The sequence below is a fragment of the Spea bombifrons genome, chromosome 1 (assembly GCF_027358695.1).
Source record: "Spea bombifrons isolate aSpeBom1 chromosome 1, aSpeBom1.2.pri, whole genome shotgun sequence".
NCBI lineage: Eukaryota > Metazoa > Chordata > Amphibia > Anura > Pelobatidae > Spea > Spea bombifrons.
Window position 1 is genome coordinate 63,950,690 of NC_071087.1, and position 23,107 is coordinate 63,973,796.

The 23,107-nt window shown below is 40.4% G+C and overlaps 1 protein-coding gene across 1 annotated transcript in view; it reads left to right on the forward strand.

The window, feature by feature from the left end:
• The first annotated feature begins 287 nt into the window (after positions 1-287).
• Positions 288-23,107, forward strand: part of MFHAS1 (multifunctional ROCO family signaling regulator 1) — a 30,569-nt gene continuing 7,749 nt past the window's right edge. The window contains exon 1 of the mRNA XM_053462677.1: positions 288-3,824. Coding sequence (XP_053318652.1) covers positions 944-3,824 — 2,881 coding nt within the window. The 5' untranslated portion in view covers positions 288-943. The remainder of the gene's footprint in view (positions 3,825-23,107) is intronic.

Below are 23,107 nucleotides of genomic sequence, written 5' to 3' on the forward strand. Positions count from 1 at the left end.
GTTTACAAATATGAGAAAATTCTACACTTCAATTTTCATTGCATCTTAGGGCTGTTGCATAATCACTAGTAGTTTTTTCAAATATTTTTAAAAGGAACACGTTAAATATTTTACGCCTCACCCCAGGCGATAGAAACTGGGATCTTGAGGGAAGCAACGTCAATGTCCGCCACTAGGAGGCGTATCCATCCCATGGCAACCATGGTAACGTTTTTTTTTTTGCACTTGGGATATTTCTCTTTTTTCAGTCCCCACCCTATGACTTAGGAGAGGAGAGGAGAGGAGAGGGGAGGGGATGAGAGACGGAGAGGGTGGAGGGAAGCAGGTTAAGAGTCATTCAATGAGAAAAGACGATACACTCGCTAACAACGTTTAAGACGAGGCCACTCCTAAGGATATATTAACCGATATTCAAGGAAGTAAATGCACAAGGAAAAAAAACAGACAATAGCTCGTGGAATTGGATCCCCTCCCTATACACTGAGGCTGCTGGGAAGATCGCACTGATTTGCAGTAAGGAAGTGTATTTCATCCGTTGCCATTGCTGGTGCTTTCCGTATTTTATATGCGTTTTTTTTGCATATCATCTGATTTGGATTATTTTGTGGCAACCCTCCTTCTATGGAGGGGGGCAAGGAATCATGTTTATCCTTTCAGCTTGCATTCTGGCTTTTGTGTTTGAGGCTAGGTGTACAGACAAGTGTCAGCTCCAGCATTGGATTTTCCCCTCAGCAATATGCTCCTGGCTTCACCACCTACTGCTTTGTCTACCATAAAACAGCAGTAGATGTGCCCCAGCAACTGGAGATTGTAGACCGCATAAAGAACCGGGCCATTGCATTTTGAAGCATATGATGTGTTTTTCTATGAATCTGATGAGTGAAGCACCAGCGTTGATTTTGGATTACAAAGATGCATCAGCATTGAAACGCTCCCCCTCCCCATGATGATGGCAGCTAAGGATGTTTGTAACCATAGCTGTGACCTAAAGACAGCTAGGCTGTGGAGAGATGCTGCGTTGCGCTCCAGAAAGCTGAGGAGCAGTCTCCGGCAACTTACTGTGACCTGTGGGGAGCAGAATAAGCTTATCCTACCAGAGGACTTGGGAGATGTGGAGGTACTGAATTTAGGTAATAATGCCCTGGAGGAGGTCCCGGATGGCCTGCAGAGCTTGGCTACGGGCAACCTGCACGTCCTAATTCTGCGCAGGAACAAGTTTCTGAATGTCCCTTCTGCCGTGTATGAGCTGGGAAGGCTAACCGAGTTGGACATGAGCCACAATAGGCTTACTTGTCTGACTGAAGCGGTGGGGTTGCTAAGCCAACTGAAGAAGCTTTGCTTGAGCCACAATCAGCTCCAAACTTTACCCAGAGTAATTGGTACCCTTATGCACCTGGAGGAGCTGGATGTCAGCTTCAATCGTATAAACTACCTGCCCGACACCATGCAGGGGCTGCCCCGCCTCAGAACATTGGACTTGGACCACAACGACCTGTTCAGCTTTCCTCAACAACTCTTACACCTGCCCAGCCTGGAGGAGCTGGACTTCTCTGGCAATAAAATGTTAGGAAGCAATTGTAGTGGGTCCCTGCCAGATGGTATCAGGTCCATGCAGTCTCTGAAAGTCTTATGGCTCAGCAGCACTGGGCTTTCTACCTTACCTGATTCATTCTGTGACATAGTGAGTTTGGAAAGTATCATGTTGGACAATAACAATCTATGCTCATTGCCTGAACGTTTTGGGTCCCTGCAGAAGCTGAGGATGATTAACCTATCCTCCAACTCATTTAAGGACTTTCCATGTGCACTCCTGGAATTGGAAGGGTTGGAGGAGCTGTACATGAGCCGGAACAAGCTGAGTGTTGTTCCAGAGGAACTGTCTAGACTGTGTAAACTGGTGACATTATGGCTGGACAACAACGTGATAAGGTATTTACCAGACTCAATTGTAGAGCTTACTTTCCTGGAAGAGTTGGTGCTGCAAGGAAACCAAATAGCAATCCTCCCAGATAACTTTGGGAAACTTTCCAAAGTTAATATCTGGAAGATCAAAGACAATCCTTTGATACAACCTCCTTATGAGGTATGCATGAAAGGCATTCCTTATATAGCTGCTTATCAAAAAGAGCTGGCTCATTCACACCCTGCTGTCAAGCCAAGGTTAAAATTGGTCCTCACAGGCCTGAAAAATGCTGGTAAGACTGTTCTCAGGCATTGTCTGACTGATAGTCAGCAAGCCAACCCCACGCTGGGAAATAAAGGGATTGAAGTTACTAATTGGACTGCAGATGCTGAGAGGGGTCTCTCATTCATAGTGTATGATTTAGCTGGGGATCTGAGCTATGATGTCATTAAACCTTTTTTTCTTTCCCCTGGTGCTCTGTATATATTAGTAGTTAATATAAAATCTTATGTTTCCAATCAATTTTATACATATGTGGGTTATTTTTTGCATTTTATCAGTGCCAAGGTACCACATGCAGTTGTGTGTATAGTAGGGACTCATGCTGACTTATGTGAAGCAAAGGAACTTGAGGAGAAATGTCTTGATATACACCATCAGATATCCCTACAGGAAAAGCGGGACTCAGAGACTCTACAAAACATGGCACAAGTAGTTGATGAAGCTCTCTGTCAGGATTATGATATGCGTGCCTCAAATCCCCACGCAGCCTTTTATGGTGTTAACAATAAAAATCTAAGGAGAAAGAAAGCCCAGTTTCAATATTTATTGAACAATCGTCTTCAGATCCTTTCACCTGTAATCTGTGTTGGTTGCCATGATTATTCAAACATCAGGCGCTTGAGGGACAAGCTCCTTTCTGTAGCAGAACACCGAGAAATATTTCCAAACTTGCATCGTGTTCTTCCAAAATCCTGGCAAATGCTAGAAGAATTGCACTTCAAACCTCAGGAGCTCTGGCTGACATGGTGGGACTCTGCAAGGTTGGGCCTACAAGCTGGGCTTACCGAAGACCGGTTGCAGAGCGCCTTGTCATATTTACATGAAAGCGGGAAGCTGCTTTACTTTGAGGATAATACCACTCTTAAAGAGTATGTTTTTCATAATCTAACTAAGCTTATAGACATTTTGAATGTTTTTTTCCAGAGGGATGCCTCTATTTTGTTGCAGAAACTAATGAGTAACACTAAGGTTGATGCGCTATATTCTACTCAGCTACATCACTATATAGAAGGGTTTCTGCTGCATGGCCTACTGCCTACTCACATAATCAAAATGCTTCTTAAACCACATATCAAAACACACCAAGATTTACATCTGATTTTGGAACTGTTGGAAAAAATGGGCCTCTGCTATTGTATCAACAAACCCAAGTCTAAACCGCTAAATGGGGCCACTGCCTGGTATACCTTCCCATGCTATGTAAAGAATGAGGTGCCGCACGCAGAGGCCTGGATTAACAGTACGAATATTTCTGGACAGTCACTGGCTGTAGAACAGCTTCAGATAGAATTCAGTTTTCCCTTTATTTTCCCACCTGGTTTGTTTGCCCGCTTCAGCGTCCAAATTAATAATCACATAGTCCATCGATCGGATGGTAAATTTCAGATCTTTGCCTATCGGGGAAAAGTACCTGTGGTTGTGAGTTTTCGACCATCTAAAGGAGTCCTACAGCCAGACATTTTGTGTATTGCTAGTCATGCATCATTGCCTAATATATGGACTGCATGGCAAGCCATAACACCATTGGTCGAGGAACTCAATGGATTATTGCAGGAATGGTCCGGCCTTTACTACACAGTACATGTTCTTTGTTCTAAGTGCCTTAAGAGGGGATCACCCAACCCACACACCTTTCCGGGTAAGTCTGAAACATTTTAATCTATGTTCAAACATTCTTTTTAATACATGATCTTTTTGCATTGTTGACATTTCCTTTTCAACTGAAATTGAGAACTTGGGACTTTCATGGGCAGGACAGCGCTATATTATGTGTATTTAAAGTTGCATTATTTTTGTGTGTCTGTTTCTGTAAAGTATTGTAAGATCCCACCTTGACTGGAAGAAATCTGTATTGGCAGGTAAATTATGGGGCTTTTTAAGACACAATTGTGCAAGCCTTTGAAATAATGTTTTAGCATTAACATATTTATGTAGGTTTATACACTAAATAAAACACTTAATTTAAAAGAATGCCAAATGCCCCCTTAGACCTTTAAATGTCCTTCTAGCTGAAAAACAGTCAAATGCTGAATACATGCTTTAAAATGCACTGCACCCATGTAAGGTATCAAACAGACATGCTCAGCAGTTGTATACACAGCACCCAATTCCTTTTGTGGAATAGTTTGTTCTTTTTGCATATAAACAGCTGTAACGTTCATCTTGCAAAGGCATCTCTAGATTTTGTTCCTCTTCCTGGTCACTAGGTCACTGACATCAATCCTTTTTTCTTTTCTTTTTTTTTGCCTAAGAGGATTTGCTTTCTGTGTGTTTTACATAAACATAGTTACAACAGTCATGTAGCTTTATCAAAACATTGTCTGCCTCCAAGAAGCATACGCTCATTTGTCACATTGTATTATTAGTGAAGGAAACTATATTCACAATGTCTGCCACAATAGGACTGTTCTGAAAGTTTGCATATAGCTGTAGAACCGAATATTTTTTTTATTTTATTTTTTTAACAATAAATCACTTAGGGATTCAGAAAGAAAATGTCTAGAAATGTACTTTTAAAAAACATGAATTGCATCAAACTTGGGCACAACACACATATCAGTAAAAACATCACAGTTTGATCTTTTATTATGTCATTCTCGTCAAAGAGCACACATCTCTCAAAACATTAAACCAGGGAGCTGATGATACAGATTTACAAGGGGAGGTCAAGATAAAAAAAAAAATGCGAATTCCAAAGTTAAACTTTTCGAAAGCTAGGTTTGTCTGTAAGGGATCATTCGGTGTATTTTCAACAGTTACTGGTGTAGTCAAAACTAATAATTAAGGGATATATCTTGCTGCTGTTATTTTTAACCTTCCACTCCCTCAGAGTTCATTAAAACATATATTTAGGTGTTTATTTCTGTATGTTTTCCGTATGAAACGATATTGTACATTAAGCAAAAGTATCTTTTCATATGTAAAATGTTTTAATGTGATGGCATTTTTACACACATATTAAGGTATGTATTTTAATAGAACATCTTCTGTAGTTGCAGTTCTAACACAATTATTAAATATATGCGGTGCAGTACTGACTTGTCCACACTGCAAGAACACAGTACACTACCCAAGTGCCTATTCTAAGCCCCTCTCACATAGAATATATGGAGTTGGGAAGGAAGATGAGATTTGTGCTCCACCAGCACAGATCTATGGCAGCTGAAGCCACTTGTGTGCTCTTACAGAACGCCATTTCCTTACAATTTGGCACCTTACAATGCATCCGTCCCTCTTTATGTGCTGCCGTAGGCAGCCACATTTTAGAGTGAACCACTCTACCAAAACAAATGATCTGTACAGTCTGGTAAACTAGTCTAGTTTTCAAAAAGTAGTCCTGGTTTTGAGGTTTTTGCACTCTGTCAAGTATAGGGTACAGCTTCCGAATGAATGGGTTTTACAATGTCTGTGAATACTAACATACAGTTTGAAAGGTCACCTTTTGCTTCATACAGACCTCACGACACGCTTTTTTTGTCCTTGTAATGTAAGCCATTCTCAATGATGGTTCAGAGAGCAGCCAAAGACTAAACATTTCCTCACCCTGACAGCAGCATGCTTTTGGGATTCCTAGAATAACTCAACGGTGGATTTAAGTCCTCCTCAAGATATGAATACACACTGCTTCTTAAATAATCTATGTTTATTTAAACAATTTGCAACTCTAGATTCTTACACATTTTCTTCATGTTTACATTTTTAGCTAAAAGTATATACACATAACCATTTTTTTAAATAGCATTTTATTTTAGTACAGCTTATGGTATTTACGGTCCGCACTGGCTGAAGTGACCTTAGAACGTTACCTTGAGTTAGAAGCTTCGTGTATGTACAGAAAGTGCATTCCAAACTCCCGGAGCAGCTGTACGGCGTCTGTGGGTATAGGTCAACCTTAAAAAATTGTTATTAGTATCGTGTCATGGATTGATAGTTACAAGTATGAATAAACAAGGCATTGAATTTTTTTTGTTAATGTTGATCTTGTGATGATGCTGACAAGCCCTCAGTTGAATAAACCTTTTTGTTTGCCTACTAGAGCACACATTCATTGTTATTCTTCCATATAATCTTTAGAAAAACCTCTAAGGTATATAGGAAGAGTTTTAAAAGGAACACGCCACTCAGAATTATTATTTTCCTAAAATCTTTTGCTTTATAATACTTTCACATCCATGTCTACATTGATTTAAAAATGTTTGGTTAGGACCTGGATCATAATTGTTTTATATATATATTTATATATAAATTATGAAGACAGGCGAAATGCCTTTCAGGTAAACATGGTGTTAAAGCTGGGCTGAGATTCATTACCACGATAGCAAAGGATCTCCCCATAAGTGCTTTCAGAAGTATTTCATTTGGTGAATCTTTTCATGGGTGGGGGGGAAACGGTGAAATGACATCACTGTCTTTTTATGAAAGCCACAATTGGTGACATCACGTGACAAAAAGGGCCCACACAATGCTAAGCGACAACCTAGATTTACTTTTTAGTTTTAGAAAACCACTTCTGATTCTTCCTACAATAAGAGCTTTAGGTAAATGATGTTCTGTTGGTTGACATGCATGCACTGGAATGTCTGGATTTAACTCTCCACCTGAATGGAAACAGCTAACTTTTTCATCAAAGTGTCATCAAAGTTTTTCAAAAACAAAATTGAACTCAAATGGTATTTAAAGAAAAGTTAGCTTACTGGTATAATGTATAGTAATCCTGAGTTATAAACATGAGTCATTCTAGAGCTGCATTCACTGCATCTTCAGCCCCATCCAGGTGTGTAATTGTTTACAGCAGTCTCCTGCAATGGATTGTTGGGAAATGTATCTTCCTGTTTTGTGTATAAATATTCTATGAGGTAGGTATTTACTGGGCTGCAGTTGTCTGTATTAAAAACTATGTTGGTATCCACTGTAGGAAGAGCGGCTCTGGAGCTTTACTGTGAATCGGTGTGGCTCATTATATTAATGCATCGCTATGCGTACCAGAGTTTTGCTTTAAATATACTCTGCAGAAAACCTGCAATAACTTGCTTAATAGTAATTGCTGTGATTTGTAAAACATATCCATGTCTGCCCCAGAGGGCTATTTCACTTCAAAAGTACAGTAATCAGACTACATGGCTGACAGGGGATAACGTGTCTTGTAAATACTAAGGTATCTTGAGGTAGTATTTTAATAAAACCCAAAGCAGATGAGGTTGAGTGCCCCAATTATATCTGCTGTAGGCTTCTTGGTCTCCATGCTACCTTTTTTGTTTCTATGCTATGGCTAATGGTATGTCAATACATACCAGTTTGTTCTGTGTAAGATATCATATCATACCACAGTGCTTTTAACAGTGCACAAGGAGCCGCCAATCTTTTTACTTAGTTGCAAGGAGCTTAGAAAGTCAAGCCACAGTGACTCATGCTTATGTTCATCAAAATGTGTTTTCCTTGTCCTGTGGAATTTGATCAATACATTACTGGAAAAGATATAGACATTAAAGAGAAACTCCTTCACAGCTTTTACTATAATACATGTAATAAAGCTACCTACAGGTTTAGTTTTTTTTTTTTTTTACTTTTGATGAGTCTATTTCAAGATATTTAATTTAAGTGCAAAAGACTATTTTACCCAAAGGCAATTGCATTATGCGTTAAAAGGCAGCTGTTCTGAAATCCTCTCTGCCTTATGGAGGCTGTGTGAGCCAATTAGATTGTACCAAATTGATTAATTACTTTACAGATAGGGAGAAATACCTGATGAGGGGGAATCATAATGCAGATCTTGAGAGCAGGATGTTAGGATGACTGTTTCCATCACACACCTACTGCTTATTTTAATCACCATTACATATCCTGCAAAGTGTGGGGTTTGGGAAAGCAACACGTGCTTAAAAAGTGTGTATGTAGGATATTTTATATAATAGGTGTTGGGGCATATAACACATGTGGTTCAAATAATACATGGTCAGTGATTTATTTTAAAGTGTGGTATGGTTGGGAGGGGTGAGATGTGCTTTTTGTTTTGTAGTATATGTGGTGAAGGATATGATTTTTCAAATTTTAGTGACGTTAATAATATTTCATGCTATCTTTGGTGTGGTCCAAGCAGAATTAGATTTTATTGAAATGGTCTACAATATATGTAGAGGGAACACTCGCTGAGAACATCGGTGAGGGTAGAAAATCATTAAACTAGATAGCATTGATATATACCAGCCTTCAATTGTTCAGCTGTGAGCCGAGGGACCAGAATGCGACCCACAAATGTAGTCAGGGTCTCATAGGTAACTGTTTTACAAAACAGTTTAAGAGTGTCTGACTCTCTAGCTGTAAGTCAGGAAGAGCCCAGTAGATCAGGGCAACCGGCAATCTGGAAGAAACGGTAATCCAAGCAAGAGTCAGGAAATAGACAAACGGGTAGTCCAACAGAAAAGTCAGGTAACGGATAATCCAATATAGAGTCTGTAACAAAGCAAGCAGAAAAGAACCGAAGTCCTATAACACAGCAGTCCCCAACCTTTTTGGCACCAGGGACCGGTTTTATGGAAGACAAATTTGCCACGGACCGCGATGCGCACGTACGTTTTACAGTAGTCGGGCAGCCGCAACAAGCCCGAAGTATGTCTGCGCAATGCGCGTGGACAACCTCTGCTGCTGCTCGTCACATCCACCTGTGGGGTTGTCTGCATCGCACAGACATCCACAGCTGTCGGGGGAGAGGATCCAGGTCCCCCGCAGCGCTGCGGGCAATCTGAATCCTCACCCTGCTGTTTGAAAAAATGAAAAAAAAAGATGAACACCCGTCCTGTGCCCGGAACTTCCGTGCGGCCCAGTTGCTTAAAGGCCACGGACCGGTACCGTTCCGCAGCCCGGTGGTTGGGGCCCCTTGCGATAACACACAGAAACCAAAGCTCTGGAACACTAGTGCAAAGTGGTAACAGTCTGAGGGCTTTTTATAATGCTACAGGTATCTACGCCTTCCCTGTGCTGGATTGGTTACCAAAGGGGTGTGCTTCCACAACACCTGGCTCACTGTTACTCTGTTAAATAAAATGTGGTCACCCCACTCTTCACCTCTTTAGCTGACTGGTTAACTACTGAAATAAGAACACACATTTAGGTTTCCCATTGTGTGACTGCCTTAACCTTTGAATCACCAGAACCAACATATTTTGTTTCTGATCTTACACAGTTGTGTTTTAGCCTGTGTTTTATTGGCCTTCTAATTTGATAGTACTAGTAATTTATTATTAGTTCATATGGGGTTTGGATAACATCTACATAATCATGCAATGTTGGAAGGCTTGTTGTGTTTGAATTGTTTTAGTTGCACTCAATCTCTTTTACAAACCCAAGGTTCTTATATTGTTAACTGAAAAGTCATGACATTTTTTGACATTGCTGCTCTTTAATAATAGGTAACTCCACTTTGTTCTGCAGAGTGTTTCAGTGGGACCTATTTTTTTAAAAGGAGAGTTGTGGATTGAAATCTCCTGACCAACACTGGCAAGTTTCTCCAGAAGAAGGGTTGAGTCAACCCTATATAATATATTATTAAATCTAAAAGACTTTGAAGAAATACAACTGTTTCAACTATACATTATACAGGGCAGGTCAAGCACTCCCTGCAGAAGAGCTTATTAGGAAAATTATTTCATAATGCATAGGGAAGTCAAAAGCTAAAGCATGACTTCATCAAAGTGATCCCTATATGTCATGCCAGTTTGCTTATTGTTAGGCAGTTGTAAATTGTAAGCAGTTTTTGAGGTACATAATTTGTAGGTGCATGTAGGGGAAATATTCTTGATGAAAGGATAAGGAAAGAATTGCTGGGGTCGCCCGATGAGCAGGGTTGGTCTAGGACAGGGCTTGACAAATTTGTTGTGAATCTAGGCACCAGCTAAAAACGTTAGGAGCCAGAATTTTTTTTTTAAACTAACAGTTGGTTAGGAGTGATCTGATCATCATCAGCCCACTTACTAAACTCACAGCATTTGACCTGGAAGTACCCTGGACTTTCAGGTCAGTGCTGTTTTTTTTTTTTTTGTTTGTTTTTTTTTTTAATTATTTTTTTGGATATATATATTTTTTTTTAACGCTTTCAATGCTGATGTTCCATTGGAGCACAGCATTGACTGATATTTAGTCCCCACAAGCTTGTGGGGACAAATGTTAACCCCTGCAATGCCACGAATGTGTTATAGACAATTGTGGAATTGAAGGGGTTAACGCTGCACTGTTGCTCTCATGGAGCGATCAGGCAGCAGGGGGGTGTTGGGGCTGGTCTCCACACTCATGTGGAGACCAAAGAACCCTCTCCCCCTGTCACTGAAGCTGCCTCTGGCAGCTGGGAAGCAATTGCTGGTCTATAGACCAGCCATTGCAGGGGGGAGTCTCTGATGACTGCTGTAGGCTTCCATGCCTACAGGAATCATCAAAGGGCTTGTGGGGGCTCGTTTTTGCTGTTGCTGGTCTGCCTGGGCTTGCAGGCAGACCACCAGCAGCAGAGCCCCTGGAAAAACGGGAATTTACCGCTCTCATGGAGCGATCAGGCAGCAGGGGGATGTTGTGTCAGGTCCCCACACTTGTGTGGGGACCCAATCAACGCTGAAACCCCTTTCCTGAAGCTGCCTGAAAACGCTATTGCAGGTTTTCCTGCAATTGCGGTTTCAGTCTACAGGATCACTCCGTGGGAGTGATCACAGGCTTGGGGGCGGGCTCTGAGTGGCTGTGCTGTCTGCCCAGACTCCTGGGCAGACAGCGGCAGCAGCGCCCCCGTGTGGTGACGCGGGGGCATTTTTGTGTGGATGTAAGAGGCTGACAAACTCCTAGGCGCCATGGCGACCTGGCGCCTGGGATTTGTCGAGCCCTGGTCTAGGAGATCACAATCTCCTGGTACCGGCCCAACATTAAGGGGGCGTGAGGTCTGTAACTTCAGACCATAGCTTCCGTGCTCCCCAATCACTATGCACCAGTAATTGATGCAGAGCTGGATGGAAGAGGAGAAAGGGATAAAGAGATGAGGAAAAGGGATAGTGAAAAAAGGTGGTAGATGAGGGGGAGAAAGGGGGGCTAGGGGATAGTGAGAAAAGGGAGAAATAGGGAGAAAGGGGCGTAGGAGAGAAAAGGGGGTGTTGCAAGGGTACTACGTGTGTGGGGGGGGGGTATGTGTACGGGAAGTACGCATGGATGGATGTAACAGTGTAGCCTTACAACCAGATGGACAGGGAGGATCAGGGGGTGGTACATGAGGGGGCAAAATTTTATTCTGCCCCTGGGCAACCAGAACTCTGGTTATGCCACTACCAAACACCACCTCTTGTCAAAGAGCAACAAAGCAAGTGGTAAACTGCTGCAAGGGCTCTAACCAGCAAAGTCTCCCTTCAAGAATACGGTTAAAACTTGTATTATAGAGGGTGAAGAAGAACTGCACTTTTGGGACTGGACATGGTTTATAAAGCCTCATTGTCAGGGTAAAGTGAGGTGATGTATAACAGGAACTGATTAAAACAATTAATACATAACTCAAACAAAATGGCAACAGATTACACAGGCAACAATGTACCAGACTAATCTCATCACACAGACAACAATCCTGCTAACATCCTGCTGTCTCTGTGTTTTTTGCTAAAGCTGCCGTGCAAGGGTAACAACGTTTTTCTGTTTTTGTAGGAAGCAATGGCTGCATTCTTAGTTTGACTTTGTTAATCACAAGTGATTTTTGTCTGTTGCATGAATAATGAAAAGAAAAATGTGCAAGGCAGGGTGCTAAAAATACTTAACTGCTGGTTCTGGAATTCTGTCTTACATCAGAATTAGAAACCGAATTTGATGTTGGATATGAAGCATTTAGGCCATCTAGTCTGCTTATTTTTTTTTCTTGCTTTAAAACCACCAAACCTTACTTGGTTTCATACCTTATCCAGGGACGAACTGGAAATTAAAATGGGCCGTGGCAGTTTAAGGTCGCCCGCTGAACATGCTAAGTACACATCCATGCTCACACACACACACACACAAGTACACATCCATGTGTGTGTACATATATCTATCTATCTCCATCTCCTACCTCTCACTGCTCCGGCTGCTCACACATGTGCGGTCCTGGTTGGAAGGCTCTGGTACGAGGAGACCGGAAAAAGGGGTCGCACCGGACCCCCTAGAGGCACTGGCCCAGTCGCAGCTGCGACTGCTGTAATGCCAGTACCTGCCTCATTTAGAAAAGTACTATTGAAATCAGTGGGAGCTCATTCCACACATGCACTAAGTAGATTCTCATTAGAATTATGCTAAGCCAGTGTTGGAGTTAACTGGTGGTAGGTATATCATGTGCCAAGAAATATGTTTGGCCGAATGCTGGACAAAAGAAGGAAAAGCATATGGGAACGTTTTACACCATAATACCTTTTTACAAAAAACAGATTTGAAACTGAAAGTAACATTTAAAATGCATTGTTTTTCAGTTAACTTTGTTTTGCCTAAGAGCCAAAAATATTGAACAGTAGTAAACTAGGATTAAACTCTTGAATGTAGTAACTTGACAAGGCCACCTTCCAGTCTTTTTGTATTTATTTTAGACAATAATAATAAGGGATTAACTTCTTTATTTAATGGAGGTTAATGACCTTCCGGTATAATGGTAATTTGATTCCATCCAGGACGCTATTATTGATTAAAAAAACGTTTTAATGTCTAAAGTCGTTATATATGCAGAGTGAATGACTGATGACTGATGTCTAATGTTATTATTGAACTGACTTTGTTGCTCTTTTTGTAAAGTATAATACTATTTCCATCAAAATTATATTAGTTTTTTTGTTCACTAATTTGGTATTCTTTTGTAATTATAAAATGACCTACACAAATGATGGTATATATTACACATCTATTCCAGGCCTTTAAAGACCATGTCAAAGCTACAGACATCCTCGGAATTCAGCAGGTTCTGTATGTAGTGTGTATTTAAGTGTAAGACACCCATGCATTTATCTTGCACAAAATTGCAAGTACCATATTTGCTCGATTATAAGACGAGGTTTTTAATACCCCTCGTCTTATAATCGGGCTCGTCTTATAATCAGACCTCAAATAGGTCTGACTATGAGACTAAGATCCAGATCCCCCGCAGCGCTGAAGGGGACCTGGATCCTCCTGCCCCCCCCAACTTACCGGTGCTTCTGAGTCCCCGGTGTGTAGGCGGGGCAGCGTGTAGACGTCTAGACAACTTCCGCTGCACCCGGAAGGAGGTGCGGTTAGCAGCGGGGGTTGTCTGCTTCCATCGCGCAGACCTTCCCCGCTGTCAGAGATCAGAGTTCCCCTCACCGTGAATCGTGTAGACGTCTACACGCTGCCCGGACAACACACCGGGAGTTAGAAGCACCAGTAAGATTTTTTTGGGGGGAGGGGTAAATGGGGGGCATAAGGCATTTCTGTAGGCAGAGTGCTCTGTGATATGCCTTTAACCCCCTTAATACCACTCTGCCTCCGGAAATGCCTTTAACCCTCTATACGCCACTCTGCCTCCTGAAATGCCTTATTCCTCCCTATATGCCACTCTGCCCCATATGCCTTTTAACCCCCTAAATGCCAGAGTGGCATATAGGGATATAAGGCAATTCTGGAGGCAGAGTGGCACATAGGGGGGTCAAAAGTCATATCATGGGGCACAGTGGCATATAGAGGGTTAAAAGGCGTATCATGGGGCACAGTGGCATATAGGGGGTATAAGGTATTTCTGGGGCAGAGTGCCCTGTAAAATGCCTTTTAACCCCCTTAATGCCACTCTGCCTCCAGAAATGCCTTTTTAACCCTCTATACGCCACTCTGCCTCCTGAATGGCTTAAACCTCCCTATATTCCACTCTTCCCCATAATATGCCTTTTAACCCTCTAAATGCCAGAGTGGCATATAGGGTTATAAGGCATTTCTGGAGGCAGAGTGGAACATAGGGGGTCAAAAGGCATACCATGGGGCACAGTGGCATATAGAGGGTTAAAAGGCATATCATGGGGCACAGTGGCATATAGAGGGTTAAAAGGCATATCATGGGGCACAGTGGCATATAGGGGGTTTAAGGCATTTATGGGGCAGAGTGACAAGCCTGGGGGCAGATGTGCATAACTGGGGGGCAGGTTGGAAAATAAAAGGAATTAAAAACAAAATATTTTTCTCAAACACCGCTTTTATTAAAAAAAATAGTTTACATGAATTAACATTTACTGGTGAAAGTTATTTCCTATAGGGTCGTCTTATATTCAGGCTTTTTCTATTTTTCCTAAATTAATATTCAGATTTTGGGGGGTTGTCTTATAATCAGGGTTGTCTTATAATCAAGCAACTACGGTATAATCTGTGACCTATATCTCCCATGGATTCACAACGCGGATCTCCGGGGTAAGACTTGGATGATCCTGATGCTGTGCACACTGCAGAGGCTCAGTAGAGAAGAGCATAGGTATCTATTCCACAAGAGGGTGGATCTTCACACAGGCAGCACCATGAATGTAGCCCTCTAATTTTGCTAACCTGAATTAGATAGTTGAATGTGGTCTTTAAGGTCTGTACTGTTATGCCTTCTTCACAGCTGAAGAATGAAACCATATTAACTGCTGAAGACCTGACTAGAGAAAAATATTAAGGTAGGGTGTAGAAACAAACACCCACAAACAAAAAAGAGACTGAAAACAAAACATCATCTGTCGCAAAATATATATTTTAGCTCTGCATTCAAAAGGTGCATTACTGCTTTTTTCTTTTCTTTTATATGTGTACCTGAGTTCACAGGACTGTGAGATCGCCCTATATAAACTGAGTAATACTGGTTAGCCTCAGATGTAGGAATGGTAGGCACAGACATGATCTCATTCACTGAATCACTACATTATTCACTGAAAGTCAGCTGCATTATGTTGTCATTATTGATTAATATTTAAGATATTATATTTTAGTTCATTTATTTCTAATGAACAGATCTTGCTTATGATGCAAAATCTTGCATTATAATACTGACTGAGGTGGATTTTCTTTTCTTGTATACAAAATCATATTTCTCAATCCGGCTTTGATTATTAGCAGTGTCTTGCTCTATTTTTTTTATTTTATTATGTTAGAATATGTTAGTTCCTGTCCTGAAGACCTCTACCTTACACAATAGAGTCAGGGCCGCAAAGATTCAGCTTTTTGGTGAAGGAGGTAGGCTGGCCTTTTTGGCTACAACAATGGAACCATGAAATATCTGGGGGGCATAGTGGCATATAGAGGAATGTAAGGCATATCTGGCGGGGCACAGTGGCATATAGGGTGATGTAAGGCATATCTGGGGGACAGAGTGGCATATAGGGGGTATAAGGCATATCTGGGGGCACAGTGGCATATAGGGAGGTATAAGGCATATCTGGGGGGCACAGTGGTATATATGTCAAATAGGTGTAACACAAAATGTATTATAAAAGACTAGTAACAAATAAAATATTCAAACATGTACAATCGTTGCATACATGTATTGTACTATTTAAAATTTAGGCGCAAGACCTATTGCCCTGGACCAGAATATCCGACTGCTGGTAATACAACCAGGCTCCTTTTCTGAAGTTACACACGCCCAATGTACCCAAAGTGTTTAAAAAAAAATAAAAGTATACCCACAAGATCCACGCTCAAACACACACACCTGTATATCTTTATACAAGCATTCACACATCTGTTAGAGATCATTTCCTGTCCAGCTACATGTGCAGAATGTAAAGCAGTATTATATAATTATTTCATTAACAACTATGTCATTGAAGATGCAAATATACTTACATGTCCATATTTATCTGTATTGAACCTGCATTGAGCGCCAGAGCTGGTGTTTTGGGAACAAATAGGAAGATAATTTCAGTGTATTGTATTTGATACTGAGATCAGGGGTGCCAAAAGCTAATTGATTCTGGTATGGAAGTGTTTTTTGAATTCCCTGGCGGCTCCCTGTCCGCATACACAATGCTGTTATAATGTAAATACTTAGTGAAGTCATATTTATAGAACATTAAAACACCATCTGCAGCATTAAGTGCGGTGAAACCCACTTAAAGATCATAGAACAATATGAAAGACAGAACGTGTGTCACACATACATAGTGTGTGTGTGTGTGTATGTAATATATATCTTTTTATGAAAAATATGAGTGTATCATTTGAACACACAGAGATTACCAAAACCTATTCTTTGGTTAAGGGCTACTCAATTACATAGGTGGGGATCAATGGTTATCTCCAGTCCTTTGGCCTAAGACTATGTGATAATGTAAAGGAATGAGGAGTTACTGTATTATTGGTTATTCATATACTTATTCTGGTGACACACCAAGTTCATGCATAGAATGCTGCCAGAGCCCTTCCATGACAAATGCAGAATAACTCTTTTTTTAATGATAGGAAAGGCTATACAAGTTCCTGTTGTGTTTTCTGTTAAAATGCTATTTGGGTAAATTTGTTATATAGGAAGGTAGGTGTTAGATGTACCGGTATATTGTGTATTAGCACGTCATAGAAAGTCGATGTGAATTACCAAGAAAAAAAGTGATTTAGGGACAGAGCAGTCTGATCATCATTTCAACAAAAAGCATAGTCCAACAAACATTCCCTTTGGTAAGACCACTTTTCTTTTTTAGACAAAATCTCTCGCTTATAAATAACCATTTTTATTTGGACTGAGACATAACAGGTACTCAGTCTTCGATTACGACACCGATGAGTTAGGGAGGGGGATTCTGTAGGCCTAGGGCAGAAGGCGAGGACGTTACCATATTCTCTCTAAATATGTAGGCTACAAGCAGATACAATGAAAATATGTATACATGGGAGCTCTCCAGATTGTACCTGAAGGCTTAGGAAACCGGATCAATTTTCATGTGTTTGCTGTTTATATAGATTGTTTATATCTACGTGTAGTTAATGTAATCAGATTGCTAGCTTTGTAGGGTTTGGCTGTCATGCAGTGTGATCTTTCAGAGTTGCATATTACACACTCAGAGGAAATTAGAAACCCTCAAGCAAAAATAAACCAAGAAGCTGTGGCCCCTTCACCTTCCCTTTAACCTTTCAGTGTTCCAGATACGCAAACACAGAGGTGCTGACTAGGCTCCAGAATCAAGGCAGCTAATCCTGCTAGAAATTTAGAGCCATTTAAATTTGCCGCATGCTTCTCTTCAATCTACTGTACATCTGCCACCTCCAGCCTATGTATAAGCACCCACTGTATTTTTTGTAACTGAACTGCAAATAAGGTATACTCCTATATCAACCTGGTATAAGGTATACTCCTATATCATACTAGTAGTATTAGTTTTTTATGTTTCAGTTTTTGCTGTATTGTAGTTGCTAACAGGACTATTACTTTAGGTGGTATGTTGTGTGCAAAAGTTTGTACAAGAAATGCCGAGCTGGCAGTACAAGGGCCGTAGTGCTTTTAAGCTACACCGTCCCCCATAAAGCTTTATTCCTAGTCTACATAGACCATAGATACAGTATATTTATTTTTGTGGGCTACCAAGCCTGTTGATGTTTACAGGCTTTTATATCAACATGTTGGTTGTGTGTTATGTTCCATTCCCAAACCCAGTACCAAGGAGAAACAAGAAGCATGTAGAAAAGCACCCCTGACACCGATGGAAGCGTATGTGTACATTCACTGTGTTTCTTGATATTTACTGAGCTTGTGTCGTAAAGGGAGTGTTAGCGTTTAATGCAAAACTTGCTGTTATATATATATATATATATATATATATATATATATATATATATATATACGGTGTATATATATATATATATATATATATACATAATACTTTGAGACGTGAAAAATATACTGCATGGTGCACAGTAGGTTATGTCTCTAGTTATTATATAACTACATTTCACAGACACTGCTGTATGCTGACAGTGTGTGTTCACTGTTTAGTGCTGAACTTTGACATTTTTAAAAGGAATTACATGTATATTGTATGGGAAGTAGGTTTATGATCTTTAGGTCAGAATACTATTGATGCCCTGATTTATGTGCTATACACCACGTACGCTTTGTCCTGTCTTTTTTTTTCAGTTCTTGTGTACACACCTGCATCTGTTTCGTATCTAGTTACGGATTATATAGAGCATACTTTCTGCTTTATTATTAAACGGTGCAGAATGATTCGTACTTAGCTACTTAGCTATAGACTTGTGTACAACTTTGGGTCTAGATTGGCCTGTGCCACAAGATCTACCTGTATTTAATGCACAGAGTGGAATGTTTCTTTGGTTGTTGTGGTGATAAGTCAATTTTTAAAACTTTGCATCAGATTGTACTTTATAAATAACCCCCTTAGACTAAGGCAGGGGTCCTTAAACCTCGTATGGTACTTACCTTGATTTAGGTCAAAGATACACTTTTATCTGCCACATTTACACATTTCCCAGGACCGATGACGTATCTACCACTGGTTCATTTTCAGCAGGAGGAATATTAGCATTATCGCCAACTGTTTCTGGAAAATTATGAATACCATTTATGCCTGGATATGTGTAATTGGCCAGGAGGTCAGTAGAAACTGATTACGATTACTTAACCCCCAGCATTTAAGTGTGTAAACCAGAAAACCTGTGTTGGGGAGTCACAGGTGTTTACATAATAAAAGCAAGCGCGAACCATTTGGCAAACATCTTAAAAACTGCCATATGGTGGTGTCATTTAATTTTTGTTGTTTCTGCTTATACTATTTTTTGTTTGTATGGTACTTTGCACAATAGCGGAGCAGGAGTACAACAAACAAACTAGGTCTGATATTTTTTGTTCATTGGCCAATGTTATTTGTAATACATTTCTGGCTGTATTATAAAGTAGTAGGCATCCTACCAATAAGCTATACAAACACTAATTTAGCCCTAGTATATACCAAGCCCTACATTTGGCTGAGTTTTTTTTTTATTTGCCAGTGAGTGCACCTGGAAGCAGCAGCTGCAACAGACGTTTCAGCTTTCACTGATGGACATGGAGCTCATTATATTTCCAACATTGTGCAGGATGCCACCGAATCAACTATGGCTTGTCCAGTGACTTTCATCCCAATGCTTCTAATTCTGGCTTGCATTTTGCACTATATATCTCACGGTTAACAGTAATGGCTTTAAAATATCCTTGGCTGGTGGTTGGACACAGGTTTGTACAACACAGACACCTAGACAAGCCCTCATCTTATAATTGAGCACGGTACAATACGGTATTTATATGTTTTTGAGCATTTAGAGAATACTTATGTCATTTTAATACAACATCACTTATTCAACTTTTTTATTTTGTGACCTTTTAGCTAGAATTCTTAACTTCTGTCAAGCCTTTTCCTGGACACTGTTTGAAAGGTTGGAACTGGGAGTGTGACTGGAGCGTGATCAGAGTTTTTACTTGTGAAGGGCAAGACAAAGTAGAGGGAAAACAAGAGGGGAGAGGAGATAGAAAGGAGACAAGAGAGGGGACAGAAAGGCAAAGGGTCAGTAGAGTCAATGGGCTTCCAAACCTGCTCCCAAATTAAGTTTTCCAGACAGTGTCAATAAACCTATTTTTTCCCCCGACTCGGCACTGATGACACAGCGGGTCATCTCCACAGTCTACAATCTCCTGCACATGCACACTTGGATACTGTATCTCAAAGCAGCTATCTCCCCAACAACGAACATGTCCCCTCTCATCACAGGCTACTGCTGAGTGGGGCAATCAACTGCTTTCACTTGTTCCAGGGCTACCCAGGTAGAACCCACACAACTGTCACCTCTACCTTTTGGGCTTTCAAATAGAGGGGGGAGCCCTAGAGTAAAACAACTTGAGAATTATAAAACAGCATGAGGAACTGTTGAAACCCCTGACACACTAATTTCTTGAAACGTAGTTTACATCTATCAAGTGTCCTTCCAATAACAGTAATGCTGAACAAACTTTAAAGACCATATGAAGCAAAGAAGGAAGCACATCACAATGATGGGAAATAATATATCTCATGTCACAGGAAATAATGCACTCCACTGAATTGAGCGTGCCATTTCCTACAGGAAAGAATCCTGAATATGGAAAAATACAGGTATAAATAATACAATACCACACTTCAAATACAAATTGTCACTTCCACCGTTACCGAAAAGCAGAAGCACTTCCACGAGGAAACACCTAACAAGGGGTTAAGGCCCAAGCTAAGAGGACGGGGACAAGGACAAACAATCCAAACACTGAGGAGGCTCAGGTGTAGATAGGTAAAGTTCGGCCCTGAGTGTTATGGGCAAAGCAGCAATGGAGCCAGATACCTGTATAGGTAAACTTCAGGCAGGTAATACACGGTACCAGGAGTTAATGCAGGATGGATGGCCAGACGCAGCCAGGTTTGATAGACAAAACGGGTTGTCATACAAGCCAAATGTCAGTTCACGGAACAGTTAGACAAGGAAGGTATGGTACACAGTTAGATCCATCTGTAGCAGAATCAGGGACGGGCTGGGCTATTGTCCCCCAGGCCGCCCTAAAGGTTAATAAAACGGCCTGCTGAATGGCCAATGCTTTCCGTAGTAATAAATTGAACTATAGTCACAGGACAAAACTTTCTAGGCCCAGAAATCAGTGAGCAGAAAATTGAAGGTTTTGTGTTATTTATTCTATTTCGATCTGCATATTTTATTAAAAAGGATTAGTCTTGTTAAATTGTGTACTGGCGTACTCCCAATCCCATTCCATCACATTACATCAACATGTGTTAGAAAATCAGGAAAAGATGTGCATGGATGGTGGGCTGATTCGGTAGCGCAATGGGCCACTTGACTTTACTTGCCCCCCCCAGGCCATAGGCTGCCAGCCCTCCCCTGAGCAGATTCACTAGGCAAGAGAGTAGTCAATACTAGGGTATCTGAGTATTTCCCCGACTCCTGCCACACGTTACAGGTGTGCCTCTAGTGTTTTCCTGCCGTCAGGATCTTGCAGCTGGCTAAGATCGGGCGAGCGCTCGTCACCTGGGAGCCTCACATCGGCTGGCAGCAGCATGCCTGCCAGTAGCGGATCCCTGCAATGTGACACAAAGATACACAAATAAAGATCTGTGTTCTCTTAAGCTTTTAATGCCTTGTGTTCTAAGAATCTATAGTGTTCAGCAGGGTTCAAAGAATATTTACCGTTAAATTACACATTACTATTATAAGCTGTGCAAGTCATTAGTGATCAGAGTTTAACGGGACAGTCAAACCATACGTCTTTATCTAGAGTGCCTTTTATGAAAATGATTATTTACTTCCAGAAAAAGATAAATAGCTTTTTTTTTAATGAAAGAAAACTTAAAATTAAATATTTAGATGATAATACTGGTTATGTGAAAAAGCAAGTGTGAAATGCATTGCTCAAATTAACTTATGCAACTTAGACTCAAAGTAAAGGTTAGGACACTGTACTTATTTTTAAAGTTTGGGGGTTTGTTTTTTTTTCTTTTTTTTCTTAATTTGAGTAATGGCTTGAGGCACCATACCTGAAGGCAAAGACTACTTTAGTGGTGTTGCTACACTTTAATGAATATATAATAATGTATTGCCTATTCTTTATAATAACAGAATATCATAACCATTTTCTATAATTGTTGAAATTTATGTTTTTGAATGTATCTAAACGAGAATATCAAACCAGAAGACCGCTCATTGATCATAGTCTAGACACAAGTATATACAACACTTAACATTAGACAATTTTCTTTTAAGTTTTATTAATGTAGTTAGTTGTGTCAAATTTTACTTCTGGATACCTTGCTGAATTAAATAAAACACGGTCACAAATTTGTTCATTATCTAGTAGGCCAGTCAAGGCAACACTGACTTAAGGGGAGCTACAACCCAGATAAAAACTTGTGGTTGGCCGGATGTGGCCCATGGGCTGTAATTTGGACACCTCTTGCCAAGAGTAAGATGCTTGCAAATGAATGCTTAATCAAAGCATATGCTGTTTTGCTCTGTAGGAGAACGAGATATCCTTACAACAGAGATATCCTTATCTATTTTATTTATTTCTGTTATCAGGATGTTCTCAGGTAGAACATTCAAACAATCCTGAGTGGTTTTGTTCTTTTAATGGATGGTCATCACTATCGATTTATAGATCTGTTTGAAGCTAACAATCTTAGAACACATGGAGTAACACTCAAGGGTGAGTTGAATCCATATACCCTGTTCCAGGCTACAATGTTCTGGACACCTGTCCTTTTGGACAAAGACCAATAATTCATTCCTTGCAGATCTGCAAAAAGCTTTCCCTGGATAATAACTTTCATTCTGTAATACTTTAATACCCTGAGCCTGTTTTGGAATTAGCGGCTTAATGTCTGAAATCCATACAGCTCATTACAGAAATCTTCTCCTTAAGAGAATGGGTGACAATTCTTCAAAAACTGTATGTTCTTCTGTTGGTTTATAACTATAAATTATAGCCACCACAATATTTTGCACTCAAAAATGCCAGTCATTGGATAAAACATATTTCCCACAGGTAAGCATGTGCAATAAAGTACATAATGTAAAGATGGACTACAACTGTACAACCCAAAACAAATATTTATGTTTTAAATATTAAACACAAACTGGATACTATACACAGACCCTTACAACTACAATAGGATGGCATATAATACAATAAGTTGGTGGACTATATGTAATATCATGGTATCCACATTCAACTGGAATAAGTTTGTTTGGATGGCCAGTGGGTTGGATTGTAATCCCTTGTTTGTTAATGCTGGCGATTGTGACAATTACCGTATTTGCTCGATTATAAGACGAGGTTTTTTTCAGAGCAAATGCTCTGAAAAATACCCCTCGTCTTCTAATCGGGGTCGTCTTCTAATCAGACCTCAAATAGAGGTCTGATTAGGAGACTAAGATCCAGATCCCCCGCACCGCTGC